At 41.6% G+C, this 18,969-nt stretch overlaps 1 protein-coding gene across 2 annotated transcripts in view; it reads right to left on the bottom strand.

The window, feature by feature from the left end:
* LOC139751631 (dihydrolipoyllysine-residue succinyltransferase component of 2-oxoglutarate dehydrogenase complex, mitochondrial) overlaps window positions 1–18,437 on the bottom strand; it is a 199,599-nt gene extending 181,162 nt beyond the window's left edge. For both annotated transcript variants that reach the window (XM_071667250.1, XM_071667251.1), the window contains exon 1: window positions 18,324–18,437. In XM_071667250.1, coding sequence (XP_071523351.1) covers window positions 18,324–18,386 — 63 coding nt within the window. In that variant the 5' untranslated portion in view covers window positions 18,387–18,437. The remainder of the gene's footprint in view (window positions 1–18,323) is intronic.
* Between the last annotated feature and the right edge of the window lie 532 nt (window positions 18,438–18,969).

Below are 18,969 nucleotides of genomic sequence, written 5' to 3'. Positions count from 1 at the left end.
TCCATTTGCTTTTCTAAGTATTTCTCACATACATTCTTCAAAGCAAACACCTGATCCACATATCCTCTACCACTTCTGAAACCACACTGCTCTTCCCCAATCTGATGCTCTGTACATGCCTTCACCCTCTCAATCAATACCCTCCCATATAATTTACCAGGAATACTCAACAAACTTATACCTCTGTAATTTGAGCACTCACTCTTATCCCCTCTGCCTTTGTACAATGGCACTATGCACGCATTCCGCCAATCCTCAGGCACCTCACCATGAGTCATACATACATTAAATAACCTTACCAACCAGTCAATAATACAGTCACCCCCTTTTTTAATAAATTCCACTGCAATACCATCCAAACCTGCTGCCTTGCCGGCTTTCATCTTCCGCAAAGCTTTCACTACCTCTTCTCTGTTTACCAAATCATTTTCCCTAACCCTCTCACTTTGCACACCACCTCGACCAAAACACCCTATATCTGCCACTCTATCATCAAACACATTCAACAAACCTTCAAAATACTCACTCCATCTCCTTCTCACATCACCACTACTTGTTATCACCTCCCCATTTGCGCCCTTCACTGAAGTTCCCATTTGCTCCCTTGTCTTACGCACTTTATTTACCTCCTTCCAGAACATCTTTTTATTCTCCCTAAAATTTAATGATACTCTCTCACCCCAACTCTCATTTGCCCTTTTTTTCACCTCTTGCACCTTTCTCTTGACCTCCTGTCTCTTTCTTTTATACTTCCCCCACTCAATTGCATTTTTTCCCTGCAAAAATCGTCCAAATGCCTCTCTCTTCTCTTTCACTAATACTCTTACTTCTTCATCCCACCACTCACTACCCTTTCTAATCAACCCACCTCCCACTCTTCTCATGCCACAAGCATCTTTTGCGCAATCCATCACTGATTCCCTAAATACATCCCATTCCTCCCCCACTCCCCTTGCTTCCATTGATCTCACCTTTTTCCATTCTGTACTCAGTCTCTCCTGGTACTTCCTCACACAGGTCTCCTTCTCAAGCTCACTTACTCTCACTACCCTCTTCACCCCATCATTCACTCTTCTTTTCTGAAAACCCATACAAATCTTCACCTTAGCCTCCACAAGATAATGATCAGACATCCCTCCAGTTGCACCTCTCAGCACATTAACATCCAAAAGTCTCTCTTTCGCACGCCTGTCAATTAACACGTAATCCAATAACGCTCTCTGGCCATCTCTCCTACTTACATAAGTATACTTATGTATATCTCGCTTTTTAAACCAGGTATTCCCAATCATCAGTCCTTTTTCAGCACATAAATCTACAAGCTCTTCACCATTTCCATTTACAACACTGAACACCCCATGTATACCAATTATTCCCTCAACTGCCACATTACTCACCTTTGCATTCAAATCACCAATCACTATAACCCAGTCTCGTGCATCAAAACCACTAACACACTCATTCAGCTGCTCCCAAAACACTTGCCTCTCTTGATCTTTCTTCTCATGCCCAGGTGCATATGCACCAATAATCACCCACCTCTCTCCATTAACTTTCAGTTTTACCCATATTAATCGAGAATTTACTTTCTTACACTCTATCACATACTCCCACAACTCCTGTTTCAGGAGTATTGCTACTCCTTCCCTTGCTCTTGTCCTCTCACTAACCCCTGACTTTACTCCCCAGACATTCCCAAACCACTCTTCCCCTTTACCCTTGAGCTTCGTTTCACTCAGAGCCAAAACATCCAGGTTCCTTTCCTCAAACATACTACCTATCTCTCCTTTTTTCACATCTTGGTTACATCCACACACATTTAGGCACCCCACTCTGAGCCTTCGAGGAGGATGAGCACTCACCGCGTGACTCCTTCTGTTTCCCATTTTAGAAAGTTAATACAAGGAGGGGAGGATTTCTGGCCCCCCGCTCCCGTCCCCTCTAGATTATATATATATATATATATATATATATATATATATATATATATATATATATATATATATATATATTACCCCTGAGGATAGGGTATTAAGAATACTTCCCACGTATTCCCTGCGTGTCGTAGGTAGAAGGCGACTAAAAGGGGAGGGAGTGGGGGGCTGGAAATCCTCCCCTCTTGTTTTTTTTAATTTTCCAAAAGAAGGAACAGAGAAGGGGGCCAGGTGAGGATATTCCCTCAGAGGCCCAGTCCTCTGTTCTTAACGCTGCCTTGTTAATGCGGGAAATGGCGAATTGTTTGAAAGAAAAAAGAAAAGATATATACATATATATATACATGTGTACGTTTATGTATAAGTTGATATGGATATGTATGTATGTGGGCATTTATGTATATGTATGTGTAAATGAGTGGATGGGCCATTCTTCATCTGTTTCCTGGTGCTACCTCACTGATGCGGGGAAACAGCGATTATGTATAATGAAAAAATATTATATATATATATATATATATATATATATATATATATATATATATATATATATTACCCCTGAGGATAGGGTATTAAGAATACTTCCCACGTATTCCCTGCGTGTCGTAGAAGGCGACTAAAAGGGGAGGGAGCGGGGGGCTGGAAATCCTCCCCTCTCTTTTTTTTTTTACTTTTCCAAAAGAAGGAACAGAGGGGGCCAGGTGAGGATATTCCAAAAAAGGCCCAGTCCTCTGTTCTTAACGCTACCTCGCTAACGCGGGAAATGGCGAATAGTTTAAAAGAAAGAAAAAGAAAGAAAAACATATATATATATATATATATATATATATATATATATATATATATATATATATATATATATATATATATATCCCTGGGATAGGGGAGAAAGAATACTTCCCACATATTCCCTGCGTGTTGTAGAAGGCGACTAAAAGGGAAGGGAGCGGGGGGCTGGAAATCCTCCCCTCTCATTTTTTTTTAATTTTCCAAAAGAAGGAACAGAGAAGGGGGCCAGGTGAGGTTATTCCCTCAAAGGCCCAGTCCTCTGTTCATAACGCTACCTCACTAATGCGGGAAATGGCGAATAGTATGAAAAAAAAAAATATATATATTATTATTATTATTATTATACTTTGTTGCTGTCTCCCGCGTTTGCGAGGTAGTGCAAGGAAACAGACGAAAGAAATGGCCCAACCCCCCCCCCATACACATGTATATACATACGTCCACACACGCAAATATACATACCTACACAGCTTTCCATGGTTTACCCCAGACGCTTCACATGCCTTGCTTCAATCCACTGACAGCACGTCAACCCCGGTATACCACATCGCTCCAATTCACTCTATTCCTTGCCCTCCTTTCACCCTCCTGCATGTTCAGGCCCCGATCACTCAAAATCTTTTTCACTCCATCTTTCCACCTCCAATTTGGTCTCCCTCTTCTCCTTGTTCCCTCCACCTCCGACACATATATCCTCTTGGTCAATCTTTCCTCACTCATCCTCTCCATGTGCCCAAACCACTTCAAAACACCCTCTTCTGCTCTCTCAACCACGCTCTTTTTATTTCCACACATCTCTCTTACCCTTACGTTACTCACTCGATCAAACCACCTCACACCACACATTGTCCTCAAACATCTCATTTCCAGCACATCCATCCTCCTGCGCACAACTCTATCCATAGCCCACGCCTCGCAACCATACAACATTCTTGGAACCACTATTCCTTCAAACATACCCATTTTTGCTTTCCAAGATAATGTTCTCAACTTCCACACATTCTTCAAGGCCCCCAGGATTTTCGCCCCCTCCCCCACCCTATGATCCACTTCCGCTTCCATGGTTCCATCCGCTGCCAGATCCACTCCCAGATATCTATATATATATATATATATATATATATATATATATATATATATATATATATATATATATTTTTCTTTTTATTTATTTTGCTTTGTCGCTGTCTCCCGCATTTGCGAGGTAGCGTAAGGAAACAGAAGAAAGAAATGGCCCAACCCACCCCCATACACATGTATATACACACACGTCCACACACCCAAATATACATACCTATACATCTCAATGTACACATATATATACACACACAGACAAATACATATATACCCATGCACACAATTCACACTGTCTGCCTTTATTCATTCCCATCGCCATCTCGCCACACATGGAATACCATCCCCCACCCCCCTAATGTGTGCGAGGTAGCGCTAGGAAAAGATAACAAAAGCCCCATTCGTTCACACTCAGTCTCCTGCTGTCATGCAATAATGCCCGAAACCACAGCTCCCTTTCCACATCCAGGCCCCACACAACTTTCCATGGTTTACCCCAGACGCTTCACATGCCCTGATTCAATCCACTGACAGCACGTCAACCCCGGTATACCACATCGATCCAATTCACTCTATTCCTTGCCCTCCTTTCACCCTCCTGCATGTTCAGGCTCTGATCACTCAAAATATTTTTCACTCCATCTTTCCACCTCCAATCTGGTCTCCCACTTCTCCTCGTTCCCTCAACCTCCGACACATATATCCTCTTGGTCAATCTTTCCTCACTCATTCTCTCCATGTGCCCGAACCATTTCAAAACACCCTCTTCTGCTCTCTCAACCACGCTCTTTTTATTTCCACACATCGCTCTTACCCTTACATTACTTACTCAATCAAACCACCTCACACCACATATTGTCCTCAAACATCTCATTTCCAGCATATCCATCCTCCTGCGCACATCTCTATCCATAGCCCACGCCTCGCAACCATACAACATTGTTGGAACCACTATTCCTTCAAACATACCCATTTTTGCTTTCCAAGATAATGTTCTCGACTTCCACACATTCTTCAAGGCTCCCAGGATTTTTGCCCCCTCCCCCACCCTATGATTCACTTCCGCTTCCATGGTTCCATCCGCTGCCAGATCCACTCCCAGATATCTAAAACACTTTACTTCCTCCAGTTTTTCTCCATTCAAACTTACCTCCCAATTGAATTGACCCTCAACCCTACTGTACCTAATAACCTTGCTCTTATTCACATTTACTCTTAACTTTCTTCTTTCACACACTTTAACAAACTCAGTCACCAGCTTCTGCAGTTTCTCACATGAATCAGCCACCAGCGCTGTATCATCAGCGAACAACAACTGACTTACTTCCCAAGCTCTCTCATCCACAACAGACTTCATACTTGCCCCTCTTTCCAAAACTCTTGCATTCACCTCCCTAACAACCCCATCCATAAATAAATTAAACAACCATGGAGACATCATACACCCCTGCCGCAAACCTACATTCACTGAGAACCAATCACTTTCCTCTCTTCCTACACGTACACATGCCTTACATCCTCGATAAAAACTATTAACTGCTTCTAACAACTTGCCTCCCACACCATATATTCTTAATACCTTCCACAGAGCATCTCTATCAACTCTTATCACATGCCTTCTCCATATCATATGGATGTTTTGGCTCTGAGTGAAACGAAGCTCAAGGGTAAAGGGGAGGAGTGGTTTGGGAATGTCTTGGGAGTAAAGTCAGGGGTTAGTGAGAGGAAAAGAGCAAGGGAAGTACTAGCAGTACTCCTGAAACAGGAGTTGTGGAAGTATGTGATAGAATGTAAGAAAGTAAATTCTCGATTAATAAGGGTAAAACTGAAAGTTGATGGAGAGAGATGGGTGATTATTGGTGCATATGCACCTGGGCATGAGAAGAAAGATCATGAGAGGCAAGTGTTTTGGGAGCAGCTAAATGAGTGTGTTAGTGGTTTTGATGCACAAGACCGGGTTATAGTGATGGGTGATTTGAATGCAAAGGTGAGTAATGTGGCAGTTGAGGGAATAATTGGTATACATGGGGTGTTCAGTGTTGTAAATGGAAATGGTGAAGAGCTTGTAGATTTATGTGCTGAAAAAGGACTGGTGATTGGGAATACCTGGTTTAAAAAGCGAGATATACATAAGTATACGTTATGTAAGTAGGAGAGATGGCCAGAGAGCGTTACTGGATTACGTGTTAATTGGACAGGCGCGCGAAAGAGAGACTTTTGGATGTTAATGTGCTGAGAGGTGCAACTGGAGGGATGTCTGATCATTATCTTGTGGAGGCTAAGGTGAAGATTTGTATGGGTTTTCAGAAAAGAAGAGTGAATGATGGGGTGAAGAGGGTGGTGAGAGTAAGTGAGCTTGGGAAGGAGACTTGTGTGAGGAAGTACCAGGAGAGACTGAGTACAGAATGGAAAAAGGTGAGAACAATGGAAGTAAGGGGAGTGGGGGAGGAATGGGATGTATTTAGGGAATCAGTGATGGATTGCGCAAAAGATGCTTGTAGCATGAGAAGCGTGGGAGGTGGGTTGATTAGAAAGGGTAGTGAGTGGTGGGATGAAGAAGTAAGATTATTAGTGAAAGAGAAGAGAGAGGCATTTGGACGATTTTTGCAGGGAAAAAAATGCAATTGAGTGGGAGATGTATAAAAGAAAGAGACAGGAGGTCACGAGAAAGGTGCAAGAGGTGAAAAAGAGTGCAAATGAGAGTTGGGGTGAGAGAGTATCATTAAATTTTAGGGAGAATAAAAAGATGTTCTGGAAGGAGGTAAATAAAGTGCGTAAGACAAGGGAGCAAATGGGAACTTCAGTGAAGGGCACTAATGGGGAGGTGATAACAAGTAGTGGTGATGTGAAAAGGAGATTTTTTTTTTTTTTTTTTATACTTTGTCGCTGTCTCCCGCGTTTGCGAGGTAGCGCAAGGAAACAGACGAAAGAAATGGCCCAACCCCCCCCCCCATACACATGTACATACACACGTCCACACACGCAAATATACATACCTACACAGCTTTCCATGGTTTACCCCAGACGCTTCACATGCCTTGCTTCAATCCACTGACAGCACGTCAACCCCTGTATACCACATGACTCCAATTCACTCTATTTCTTGCCCTCCTTTCACCCTCCTGCATGTTCAGGCCCCGATCACACAAGATCTTTTTCACTCCATCTTTCCACCTCCAATTTGGTCTCCCTCTTCTCCTCGTTCCCTCCACCTCCGACACATATATCCTCTTGGTCAATCTCTCCTCACTCATTCTCTCCATGTGCCCAAACCATTTCAAAACACCCTCTTCTGCTCTCTCAACCACGCTCTTTTTATTTCCACACATCTCTCTTACCCTTACGTTACTTACTCGATCAAACCACCTCACACCACACATTGTCCTCAAACATCTCATTTCCAGCACATCCATCCTCCTGCGCACATCTCTATCCATAGCCCACGCCTCGCAACCATACAGCATTGTTGGAACCACTATTCCCTCAAACATACCCATTTTTGCTTTCCGAGATAATGTTCTCGACTTCCACACATTTTTCAAGGCTCCCAAAATTTTCACCCCCTCCCCCACCCTATGATCCACTTCCCCTTCCATGGTTCCATCCGCTGACAGATCCACTCCCAGATATCTAAAACACTTCACTTCCTCCAGTTTTTCTCCATTCAAACTCACCTCCCAATTGACTTGACCCTCACCCCTACTGTACCTAATAACCTTGCTCTTATTCACATTTACTCTCAACTTTCTTCTTCCACACACTTTACCAAACTCAGTCACCAGCTTCTGCAGTTTCTCACATGAATCAGCCACCAGCGCTGTATCATCAGCGAACAACAATTGACTCACTTCCCAAGCTCTCTCATCCCCAACAGACTTCATACTTGCCCCTCTTTCCAGGACTCTTGCATTTACCTCCTTTACAACCCCATCCATAAACAAATTAAACAACCATGGAGACATCACACACCCCTGCCGCAAACCTACATTCACTGAGAACCAATCACTTTCCTCTCTTCCTACACGTACACATGCCTTACATCCTCGATAAAAACTTTTCACTGCTTCTAACAACTTGCCTCCCACACCATATATTCTTAATACCTTCCACAGAGCATCTCTATCAACTCTATCATATGCCTTCTCCAGATCCATAAATGCTACATACAAATCCATTTGCTTTTCTAAGTATTTCTCACATACATTCTTCAAAGCAAACACCTGATCCACACATCCTCTACCACTTCTGAAACCGCACTGCTCTTCCCCAATCTGATGCTCTGTACATGCCTTCACCCTCTCAATCAATACCCTCCCATATAATTTACCAGGAATACTCAACAAACTTATACCTCTGTAATTTGAGCACTCACTCTTATCCCCTTTGCCTTTGTACAATGGCACTATGCACGCATTCCGCCAATCCTCAGGCACCTCACCATGAGTCATACATACATTAAATAACCTTACCAACCAGTCAACAATACAGTCACCCCCTTTCTTAATAAATTCCACTGCAATACCATCCAAACCTGCTGCCTTGCCGGCTTTCATCTTCCGCAAAGCTTTTACTACCTCTTCTCTGTTTACCAAATCATTTTCCCTAACCCTCTCACTTTGCACACCACCTCGACCAAAACACCCTATATCTGCCACTCTGTCATCAGACACATTCAACAAACCTTCAAAATACTCATTCCATCTCCTTCTCACATCACCGCTACTTGTTATCACCTCCCCATTTACGCCCTTCACTGAAGTTCCCATTTGCTCCCTTGTCTTACACACCCTATTTACCTCCTTCCAGAACATCTTTTTATTCTCCCTAAAATTTACTGATAGTCTCTCACCCCAACTCTCATTTGCCCTTTTTTTCACCTCTTGCACCTTTCTCTTGACCTCCTGTCTCTTTCTTTTATACTTCTCCCACTCAATTGCATTTTTTCCCTGCAAAAATCGTCCAAATGTCTCTCTCTTCTCTTTCACTAATACTCTTACTTCTTCATCCCACCACACACTACCCTTTCTAAACAGCCCACCTCCCACTCTTCTCATGCCACAAGCATCTTTTGCGCAATCCATCACTGATTCCCTAAATACATCCCATTCCTCCCCGACTCCCCTTACTTCCATTGTTCTCACCTTTTTCCATTCTGTACACAGTCTCTCCTGGTACTTCCCCACACAGGTCTCCTTCCCAAGCTCACTTACTCTCACCACCTTCTTCACCCCAACATTCACTCCTCTTTTCTGAAAACCCATACTAATCTTCACCTTAGCCTCCACAAGATAATGATCAGACATCCCTCCAGTTGCACCTCTCAGCACATTAACATCCAAAAGTCTCTCTTTCGCACGCCTGTCAATTAACACGTAATCCAATAACGCTCTCTGGCCATCTCTCCTACTTACATAAGTATACTTATGTATATCTCGCTTTTTAAACCAGGTATTCCCAATCATCAGTCCTTTTTCAGCACATAAATCTACAAGCTCTTCACCATTTCCATTTACAACACTGAACACCCCATGCATACCAATTATTCCCTCAACTGCCACATTACTCACCTTTGCATTCAAATCACCCATCACTATAACCCGGTCTCGTGCATCAAAACCGCTAACACACTCATTTAGCTGCTCCCAAAACACTTGCCTCTCATGATCTTTCTTCTCATGCCCAGGTGCATATGCACCAATAATCACCCACCTCTCTCCATCAACTTTCAATTTTACCCATATTAATCGAGAATTTACTTTCTTACATTCTATCACATACTCCCACAACTCCTGTTTCAGGAGTATTGCTACTCCTTCCCTTGCTCTTGTCCTCTCACTAACCCCTGACTTCACTCCCCAGACATTTCCAAACCACTCTTCCCCTTTACCCTTGAGCTTCGTTTCACTCAGAGCCAAAACATCCAGGTTCCTTTCCTCAAACATACTACCTATCTCTCCTTTTTTCACATCTTGGTTACATCCACACACATTTAGGCACCCCACTCTGAGCCTTCGAGGAGGATGATCACTCCCCGCGTGACTCCTTCTTCTGTTTCCCATTTCAGAAAGTTAATACAAGGAGGGGAGGATTTCCGGCCCCCCGCTCCCGTCCCCTCTAGTCGCTTTCTACGACACGCGAGGAATACGTGGGAAGTATTCTTTCACCCCTATCCCCAGGGATAATATACATATATATATACATATACACACACACACACACACATATGCACATACACACACACACACACACATACATATATATACATATGAAAAATGTAAGAACAATTTAGAAACAAACTTTTAGCTTGAAATGAATGAAAAAAAATGAATGTCACATAATGGTTCAACCTCTGGCTATGGAAAAGGAAATGTACAATTTATTTACACAAACGTCAATAGCAGTTCTCATCAATTTCACCACTGTGAAAAGGAGATGGAGTGAGTATTTTGAAGGTTTGTTGAATGTGTTTGATGATAGAGTGGCAGATATAGGGTGTCTTGGTCAAGGTGGTGTGCAAAGTGAGAGGGTTAGGGAAAATGATTTGGTAAACAGAGAAGAGGTAGTAAAAGCTTCGCGGAAGATGAAAGCCGGCAAGGCAGCAGGTTTGGATGGTATTGCAGTGGAATTATTAAAAAAGGGGGTGACTGTATTGTTGACTGGTTGGTAAGGTTATTTAATGTATGTATGACTCATGGTGAGGTGCCAGAGGATTGGCGGAATGCGTGCATAGTGCCATTGTACAAAGGCAAAGGGGATAAGAGTGAGTGCTCAAATCACAGAGGTATAAGTTTGTTGAGTATTCCTGGTAAATTATATGGGAGGGTATTGATTGAGAGGGTGAAGGCATGTCCAGAGCATCAGATTGGGGAAGAGCAGTGTGGTTTCAGAAGTAGTAGAGGATGTGTGGATCAGGTGTTTGCTTTGAAGAATGAATATATGGGGTTGTTAGGGAGGTAAATGCAAGAGTCCTGGAAAGAGGGGCAAGTATGAAGTCTGTTGGGGATGAGAGAGCTTGGGAAGTGAGTCAGTTGTTGTTCGCTGATGATACAGCGCTGGTGGCTGATTCATGTGAGAAACTGCAGAAGCTGGTGACTGAGTTTGGTAAAGTGTGTGGAAGAAGAAAGTTAAGAGTAAATGTGAATAAGAGCAAGGTTATTAGGTACAGTAGGGTTGAGGGTCAAGTCAATTGGGAGGTGAGTTTGAATGGAGAAAAACTGGAGGAAGTGAAGTGTTTTAGATATCTGGGAGTGGATCTGTCAGCGGATGGAACCATGGAAGCGGAAGTGGATCATAGGGTGGGGGAGGGAGCGAAAATTTTGGGAGCCTTGAAAAATGTGTGGAAGTCGAGAACATTATCCCGGAAAGCAAAAATGGGTATGTTTGAAGGAATAGTAGTTCCAACAATGTTGTATGGTTGCGAGGCGTGGGCTATGGATAGAGTTGTGCGCAGGAGGATGGATGTGCTGGAAATGAGATGTTTGAGGACAATGTGTGGTGTGAGGTGGTTTGATCGAGTAAGTAACGTAAGGGTAAGAGAGATGTGTGGAAATAAAAAGAGCGTGGTTGAGAGAGCAGAAGAGGGTGTTTTGAAATGGTTTGGGCACATGGAGAGAATGAGTGAGGAAAGATTGACCAAGAGGATATATGTGTCGGAGGTGAAGGGAACGAGGAGAAGAGGGAGACCAAATTGGAGGTGGAAAGATGGAGTGAAAAGGATTTTGTGTGATCGGGGCCTGAACATGCAGGAGGGTGAAAGGAGGGCAAGGAATAGAGTGAATTGGAGCGATGTGGTATACAGGGGTTGACGTGCTGTCAGTGGATTGAATCAGGGCATGTGGAGCGTCCGGGGTGGGCCGTGGAGGGCTGTGTGGGTATGTATATTTGCGTGTGTGGACGTGTGTATGTACATGTGTATGGGGGGGGTTGGGCCATTTCTTTCGTCTGTTTCCTTGCGCTACCTCGCAAACGCGGGAGACAGCGACAAAGTATAAAAAAAAAAAAAAAAAAAAAAAATATATATATATATATATATATATATATATATATATATATATATATATATATATATATTAATATATATAGATAAACACACACACACTCCCTATCCCTAGGGATAGGGGAGAGAGAATACTTCCGACGCATTCCTCATGTGTCGTAGAAGGCGACTAAAGGGGACGGGAGCAGGGGGCTGGAAACCCTTCCCTCCTTGTAATTTAATTTTCTAAAAGGGGAAACAGAAGGAGCCATGAGGGGAGTGCTCATCCTCCTCGAAGGCTCAGATTGGGGTGTCTAAATGCAAGAGTTTTGGAAAGAGGGGCAAGTATGCAGTCTGTTGTGGATGAGAGAGCTTGGGAAGTAAGCGAGTTGGTGTTCGCTGATGATACAGCGCTGGTGGCTGATTCGGGTGAGAAACTGCAGAAGCTGGTGACTGAGTTTGGTATAGTGTGAAAGAAGAAAACTGTGAGTAAATGTGAATACGAGGAAGGTTATCAAGTACAGTGGGATTGAGGGACAAGTCAATTGGGTGGTAAGTTTGAATTAAGAAAAACTGGAGGAAGTGAAGTGTTTTAGCTATCTGGGAGTGGATTTGGCAGTGGATGGAACCACGCAAGTGGAAGCAAGTCATAGGGTGGGGGAGGGGGCGAAAGTTCTGGGTGCACTGAAAAATAAGTGGAAGGCAAGAACACTATCTCAGAAAGCAAAAATGGGCATGTTTGAAGGATTAGTGGTTCCAATAATGTTATATGGTTGCGAGGCATGAGCTATAGATAGAGTTGTGCGGAGGAGGCTGGATGTGTTGGAAATGAGATGTTTGAGGACAATATGTGGTGTGAGGTGGTTTGATCGAGTAAGTATACTGGGGTCGATGTGCTGTCAATAAATTGAACCAGGGCATGTGAAGTGTCTGGGGTAAACCATGGAAAGTTTTGTGGAGCCTGGATGTGGAACGGGAGCTGTGGTTTCGGTGCATTATAAATGACAGCTAGAGACTGAGTGTGAACGAATGTGGCCTTTATTGTCTTTTCCTAGCATTACCTCGTACGCATGCGGGGAGCGCGGTTGTCATTTCATGTGTGGCGTGGTGGCGACGGGAATGAATAAAGGCAAGTATGAATTATGTACATGTGTATATACGTATATGTCTGTGGATGTATATATATGTATACGTTGAAATGTATAGGTATGTACATGTGCGTGGGTTGGGCAATTCTTTTGTCTGTTTCCTTGCGCTACCTCGCTGACGCGGGAGACAGCAACAAAGTATAATAAATAAATAAATATTATTCTCTATTTATATTTTATTATACATAATTGCTGTTTCCCGCATCAGCAAGGTAGCGCCAAGAAACAGACAAAGAATGGCCCATCTACTTATACACATATATGTACACTCCAGTACACACATTAATCATTTTCTTTTTCTTTATTCCCCCATGACAAATGCCCTAGCTACAGAAAGTAGTACTCATCAAAGCCAAGTATTGCTTGTAAAGAAAAAAAGAAAAACAAAAAATCAGGAGTCAGCATTCATATCAGTACAGAATTTGCATCTCTACAGGTATCAATATACTCTATCTACTAAGAATCCATGCTTCTCAAAACATAATACTCTGCTTTTATGTAATTACCTGTTTGTCATGTATGGGAGGGAGTTTTACATATCATACAACTTCATAAATCTACAAATGCATTCTGCATTAAACATACACCCCATCATTCTTATGTATTCACCCTGATACTAAAAAAAGTACTTCTTTACAACTTTTTTTTTTTAACAAACTTCTTGCTTAATTTCATGTTGTGTCCTCTGGCTGCTCTATCCCTAAATCTCTTCAATCACTAAATCTCTCCATGTCATCAATCTATTCCATTTTTGTTGCCCATCTCTGGACCTTCTTTATTAACTCTAGGCACTTCTCTTGGTGCAGTGGCAAAACCTGAGAAGGATATTCTAATTTTGGCATAATGTATGCTATGAACAGCTTGCTAAGTATTTCATTATCCATATACTTAAAAGGTATTCTGATATTTGCCAGAAGACAGTTTGTCTTCTTTAATATTCCCTTATGTTTGACCCTGGCAACACATTATAGAAAGTTGACGCACAAGTCCTTCTTGCACAGAGAATCCTGAAACTTGCTTTCTGTTGGATAATAATCATAGGTATTCTTTCACTTTGTCCCATACCCATTAATCAATATCTGCTCGGAATGAACAGCATCAACCATCAATGTATTAGACTAAATTTGGTGTCTGTTTAGGTCCTCTTGTAAGCTGATGCAATCCTTCTTGCTTTTTCACTCTTGCTTACACCAAAATTGTAAATGACTGATAAATAATAATAATGAGAAACCAGCATAAAATATCCTGTGAAACAGGTTATTCTTTCAGCAAATGCATGTGGATCATGAAGAAAGGTTTCACTCATTTTGCTCCCATCAAACCTGCATCCTCTAACTTAAAATTTAAAGAAGAACCTGGGTTATGTTAAAATGGTGCATCAGAAAGAAAATAATTGAGAATGGAAATCTTTATTTTTCACTGTTAGAAGTTTCAAAACCATCTCACAATTCTACATGTGAAGCAATATGGTAAGTGAGAGGAATGTTGCAACACTTTTTGATTATGAGAGAAAACAAGGTAAAATGTGTTTCTTAAGAATGGAATATAATATTCAAGAATATTAATAATATTTAAATAATATTTAAAGAAATTCCATTCATGTCTGCAATATTCTGAAACCATATCCCACACTGTAATGTGTGCCTCTTGGTTCACACACCATCATGGAAGAAGGAAGATGTATTGTTTTATTTAAACTGAGAGAAGTCTAATACAATTTGTAAAAAGTGACATGCACTAAAAACAGTTTAGACCGAAGCTATATGGGAGCAGGATAATAAGTGTTGCCCCATTAAAAATGAACGCATGTAAGATTTTTTGATGGAGGATGAATAGCATACATGAAAAACATGGAGCACAGATGAGTTACAGCTTTTACTTTTTTTTTTTTTTTTGCCGCTGTCTCCCGCGTCTGCGAGGTAGCGCAAGGAAACAGACGAAAGAAATGGCCCAACCCACCCCCATACACATATATATACACACGTCCACACACGCAAATATACATACCTACACAACTTTCCATGGTTTACTCCAGACGCTTCACATGCCCTGATTCAATCCACTGACAGCACGTCAACCCCGGTATACCACATCGATCCAATTCACTCTATTCCTTGCCCTCCTTTCACCCTCCTGCATGTTCAGGCCCCGATCACTCAAAATCTTTTTCACTCCATCTTTCCACCTCCAATTTGGTCTCCCACTTCTCCTCATTCCCTCCACCTCCGACACATATATCCTCTTGGTTAATCTTTCCTCACTCATTCTCTCCATGTGCCCAAACCATTTCAAAACACCCTCTTCTGCTCTCTCAACCATGCTCTTTTTATTTCCACACATCTCTCTTACCCTTACGTTACTTACTCGATCAAACCACCTCACACCACATATTGTCCTCAAACATCTCATTTCCAGCATATCCATCCTCCTGCGCACAACTCTATCCATAGCCCATGCCTCGCAACCATACAACATTGTTGGAACCACTATTCCTTCAAACATACCCATTTTTGCTTTCCGAGATAATGTTCTCGACCTCCACACATTCTTCAAGGCTCCCAGGATTTTCGCCCCCTCCCCCACCCTATGATCCACTTCCACTTCCATGGTTCCATCCGCTGCCATATCCACTCCCAGATATCTAAAACACTTTACTTCCTCCAGTTTTTCTCCATTCAAACTTACCTCCCAATTGACTTGACCCTCAACCCTACTGTACCTAATAACCTTGCTCTTATTCACATTTACTCTTAACTTTCTTCTTTCACACACTTTACCAAACTCTGTCACCAGCTTCTGCAGTTTCTCACATGAATCAGCCACCAGCGCTGTATCATCAGCGAACAACAACTGACTCACTTCCCAAGCTCTCTCATCCCCAACAGACTTCATACATGCCCCTCTTTCCAAAACTCTTGCATTCACCTCCCTAACAACCCCATCCATAAACAAATTAAACAACCATGGAGACATCACACACCCCTGCCGCAAACCTACATTCACTGAGAACCAATCACTTTCCTCTCTTCCTACACGTACACATGCCTTACATCCTTGATAAAAACTTTTCACTGCTTCTAACAACTTGCCTCCCACACCATATATTCTTAATACCTTCCACAGAGCATCTCTATCAACTCTATCATATGCCTTCTCCAGATCCATAAATGCTACATACAAATCCATTTGCTTTTCTAAGTATTTCTCACATACATTCTTCAAAGCAAACACCTGATCCACACATCCTCAACCACTTCTGAAACCACACTGCTCTTCCCCAATCTGATGCTCTGTACATGCCTTCACCCTCTCAACCAATACCATCCCATATAATTTACCAGGAATACTCAACAAACTTATACCTCTGTAATTTGAGCACTCACTCTTATCCCCTCTGCCTTTGTACAATGGCACTATGCACGCATTCCGCCAATCCTCAGGCACCTCACCATGAGTCATACATACATTAAATAACCTTACCAACCAGTCAATAATACAGTCACCCCCTTTTTTAAGAAATTCCACTGCAATACCATCCAAACCTGCTGCCTTGCCGGCTTTCATCTTCCGCAAAGCTTTTACTACCTCTTCTCTGTTTACCAAATCATTTTCCCTAACCCTCTCACTTTGCACACCACCTCGACCAAAACACCCTACATCTGCCACTCTATCATCAAACACATTCAACAAACCTTCAAAATACTCACTCCATCTCCTTCTCACATCACCACTACTTGTTATCACCTCCCCATTTGCGCCCTTCACTGAAGTTCCCATTTGCTCCCTTGTCTTACGCACTTTATTTACCTCCTTCCACATCTTATTATTCTCCCTAAAATTCAATGATACTCTCTCATCCCAACTCTCATATGCCCTCTTTTTCACCTCTTGCACCTTTCTCTTGACCTCCTGTCTCTTTCTTTTATACATCTCCCACTCAATTGCATTTTTTCCCTGCAAAAATCGTCCATGTGCCTCTCTCTTCTCTTTCACTAATAATCTTACTTCTTCATCCCACCACTTACTACCCTTTCTAATCAACCCACCTCCCACTCTTTTCATGCCACAAGCATCTTTTGCGCAATCCATCACTGATTCCCTAAATACATCCCATTCCTCCCCCACTCCCCTTACTTCCACTGTTCTCACCTTTTTCCATTCTGTACTCAGTCTCTCCTGGTACTTCCTCACACAGGTCTCCTTCCCAAGCTCACTTACTCTCACCACCCTCTTCACCCCAACATTCACTCTTCTTTTCTGAAAACCCATACAAATCTTCACCTTAGCCTCCTCAAGATAATGATCAGACATCCCTCCAGTTGCAACTCTCAGCACATTAACATCCAAAAGTCTCTCTTTCGCGCGCCTGTCAATTAACAAGTAATCCAATAAAGCTTTTACCTTTATACAAGTATATTAGCATCTAGTTCAGATATTCTAATTTTGGAAAATAAAAGTATCTCTCCCCTTTCACAAAAGCCATAACTTTGAGTTATAAAAACTCACACTTGATTAACCAAATTTCAAATATCTTTGGTTTCACTATTTCAACAAATAATCCTCTCATCCAATATGTGACCTATGTCAGTTTCGGCTTTATGAGTTTGAGTAAGTAACTAAGGTTGTTTTAGTCACATCTTTTTGTCAAACTGGTACAAAATTCTACACTAAGTGACAATTCAGCTGCATTACATGCTGCTCACTCAATACAGTTCTTGGCACATACATGACCACATATGAATTCCAAGTTAAGATGCTAAGTAATAAAGATTAATGAAGTATGAAGTGCCTTACTATCTGTTATCACTTGCAGTACGTGAAATTGGAATGGTTAAATTAGGTTATAAACTACTAAGTTAAATTAGCCCAAGTTTAGTTTGGGCAGGAGAGAATTTATTAAATAAGATTATTCGGCCTCAGCAGATCACACCCTGATCCAAGATCTATGCGTTGACCTACAGACTACACATTCCATATGTTATGTTCCTGTGCCTTTCAAAATGAAAAATACTCGACTCTGACTTCAAAAACTGCGCAATTCTGACATTTCCGTGACGCTAATTATCTAAACCGGCTTGTTAAAGATCAATGGACTAAGACATGGTCGAGTTTTCTCTCAATATTTTTATTATGAGACAATTTCCTAATATGCCATGGCATTTGGGTGGGAAAGATTAGCAATCCGATTATTCTGTGGTCATAATTCCTCATAAAATAACTGAAATATAATATACAAAGACAAAACCTCCACAGTTTACTTTATTTTGCATGGATCAGCTGATCGCCATGACGTCACATGCACACCTTCGAATCATTTCCTTACATCCTTATATGATTCACCTACTTTATAAGCTTGAGTGTAAAGTCTATACATCTATTTTAGACTGCAAAGTAACATCTAACCTGTAATTGGGTCCGGGCAGGTAATCGGGCCCAATATCTTCCAATACTTCTAAAGGATAACATGTCTGTCGCCTCAGCTGGGATTCCCCTGAGGTGAAAACCTCGACATTGGTAAATATCATAATTACTTTGACTTCATATTTCAAATTTCTTCATATGAACTCAACTTATATTCATCCGGATATATTTATTCTATGCAAAACAAATCTTTTTGTTAGTGAAAGTGGAAGTGATATAGATATTGAAATAAAGATAAAACAAATCTTTGAAAAAGAGGTATGCCCTTACGCAAGCGCCTTCAATCATATTTGAGTTAATTACATAAGGAATTTTCATTCATAAATGACAGTCTTAATTGTAACAAAAAACTGGTCAGTAGCGCTGCTTGCTATTTTGATGTAACGAAAATAGCATTTGTAAATGCTTCTATAACTGGCTGTTGTCTGCCGGGTTTATAACTGAAATTAAGACCACCACAACGAGTTACAAGAATATTAACAAAAAAATGTATACATGAATAACATGATTTTCATGCTGGTGCATAGCCATAATAAGAATTAAATGTCTATCATCATTACTGCAGCATTCCATTCTTGCTCAAATTTGGAATACTGAAATTGGTCTGAATAAATCACAAAAACTATTT

The sequence above is a fragment of the Panulirus ornatus genome, chromosome 11, assembly GCF_036320965.1.
Source record: "Panulirus ornatus isolate Po-2019 chromosome 11, ASM3632096v1, whole genome shotgun sequence".
NCBI lineage: Eukaryota > Metazoa > Arthropoda > Malacostraca > Decapoda > Palinuridae > Panulirus > Panulirus ornatus.
This window is presented reverse-complemented; position numbering and strand designations above follow the sequence as displayed.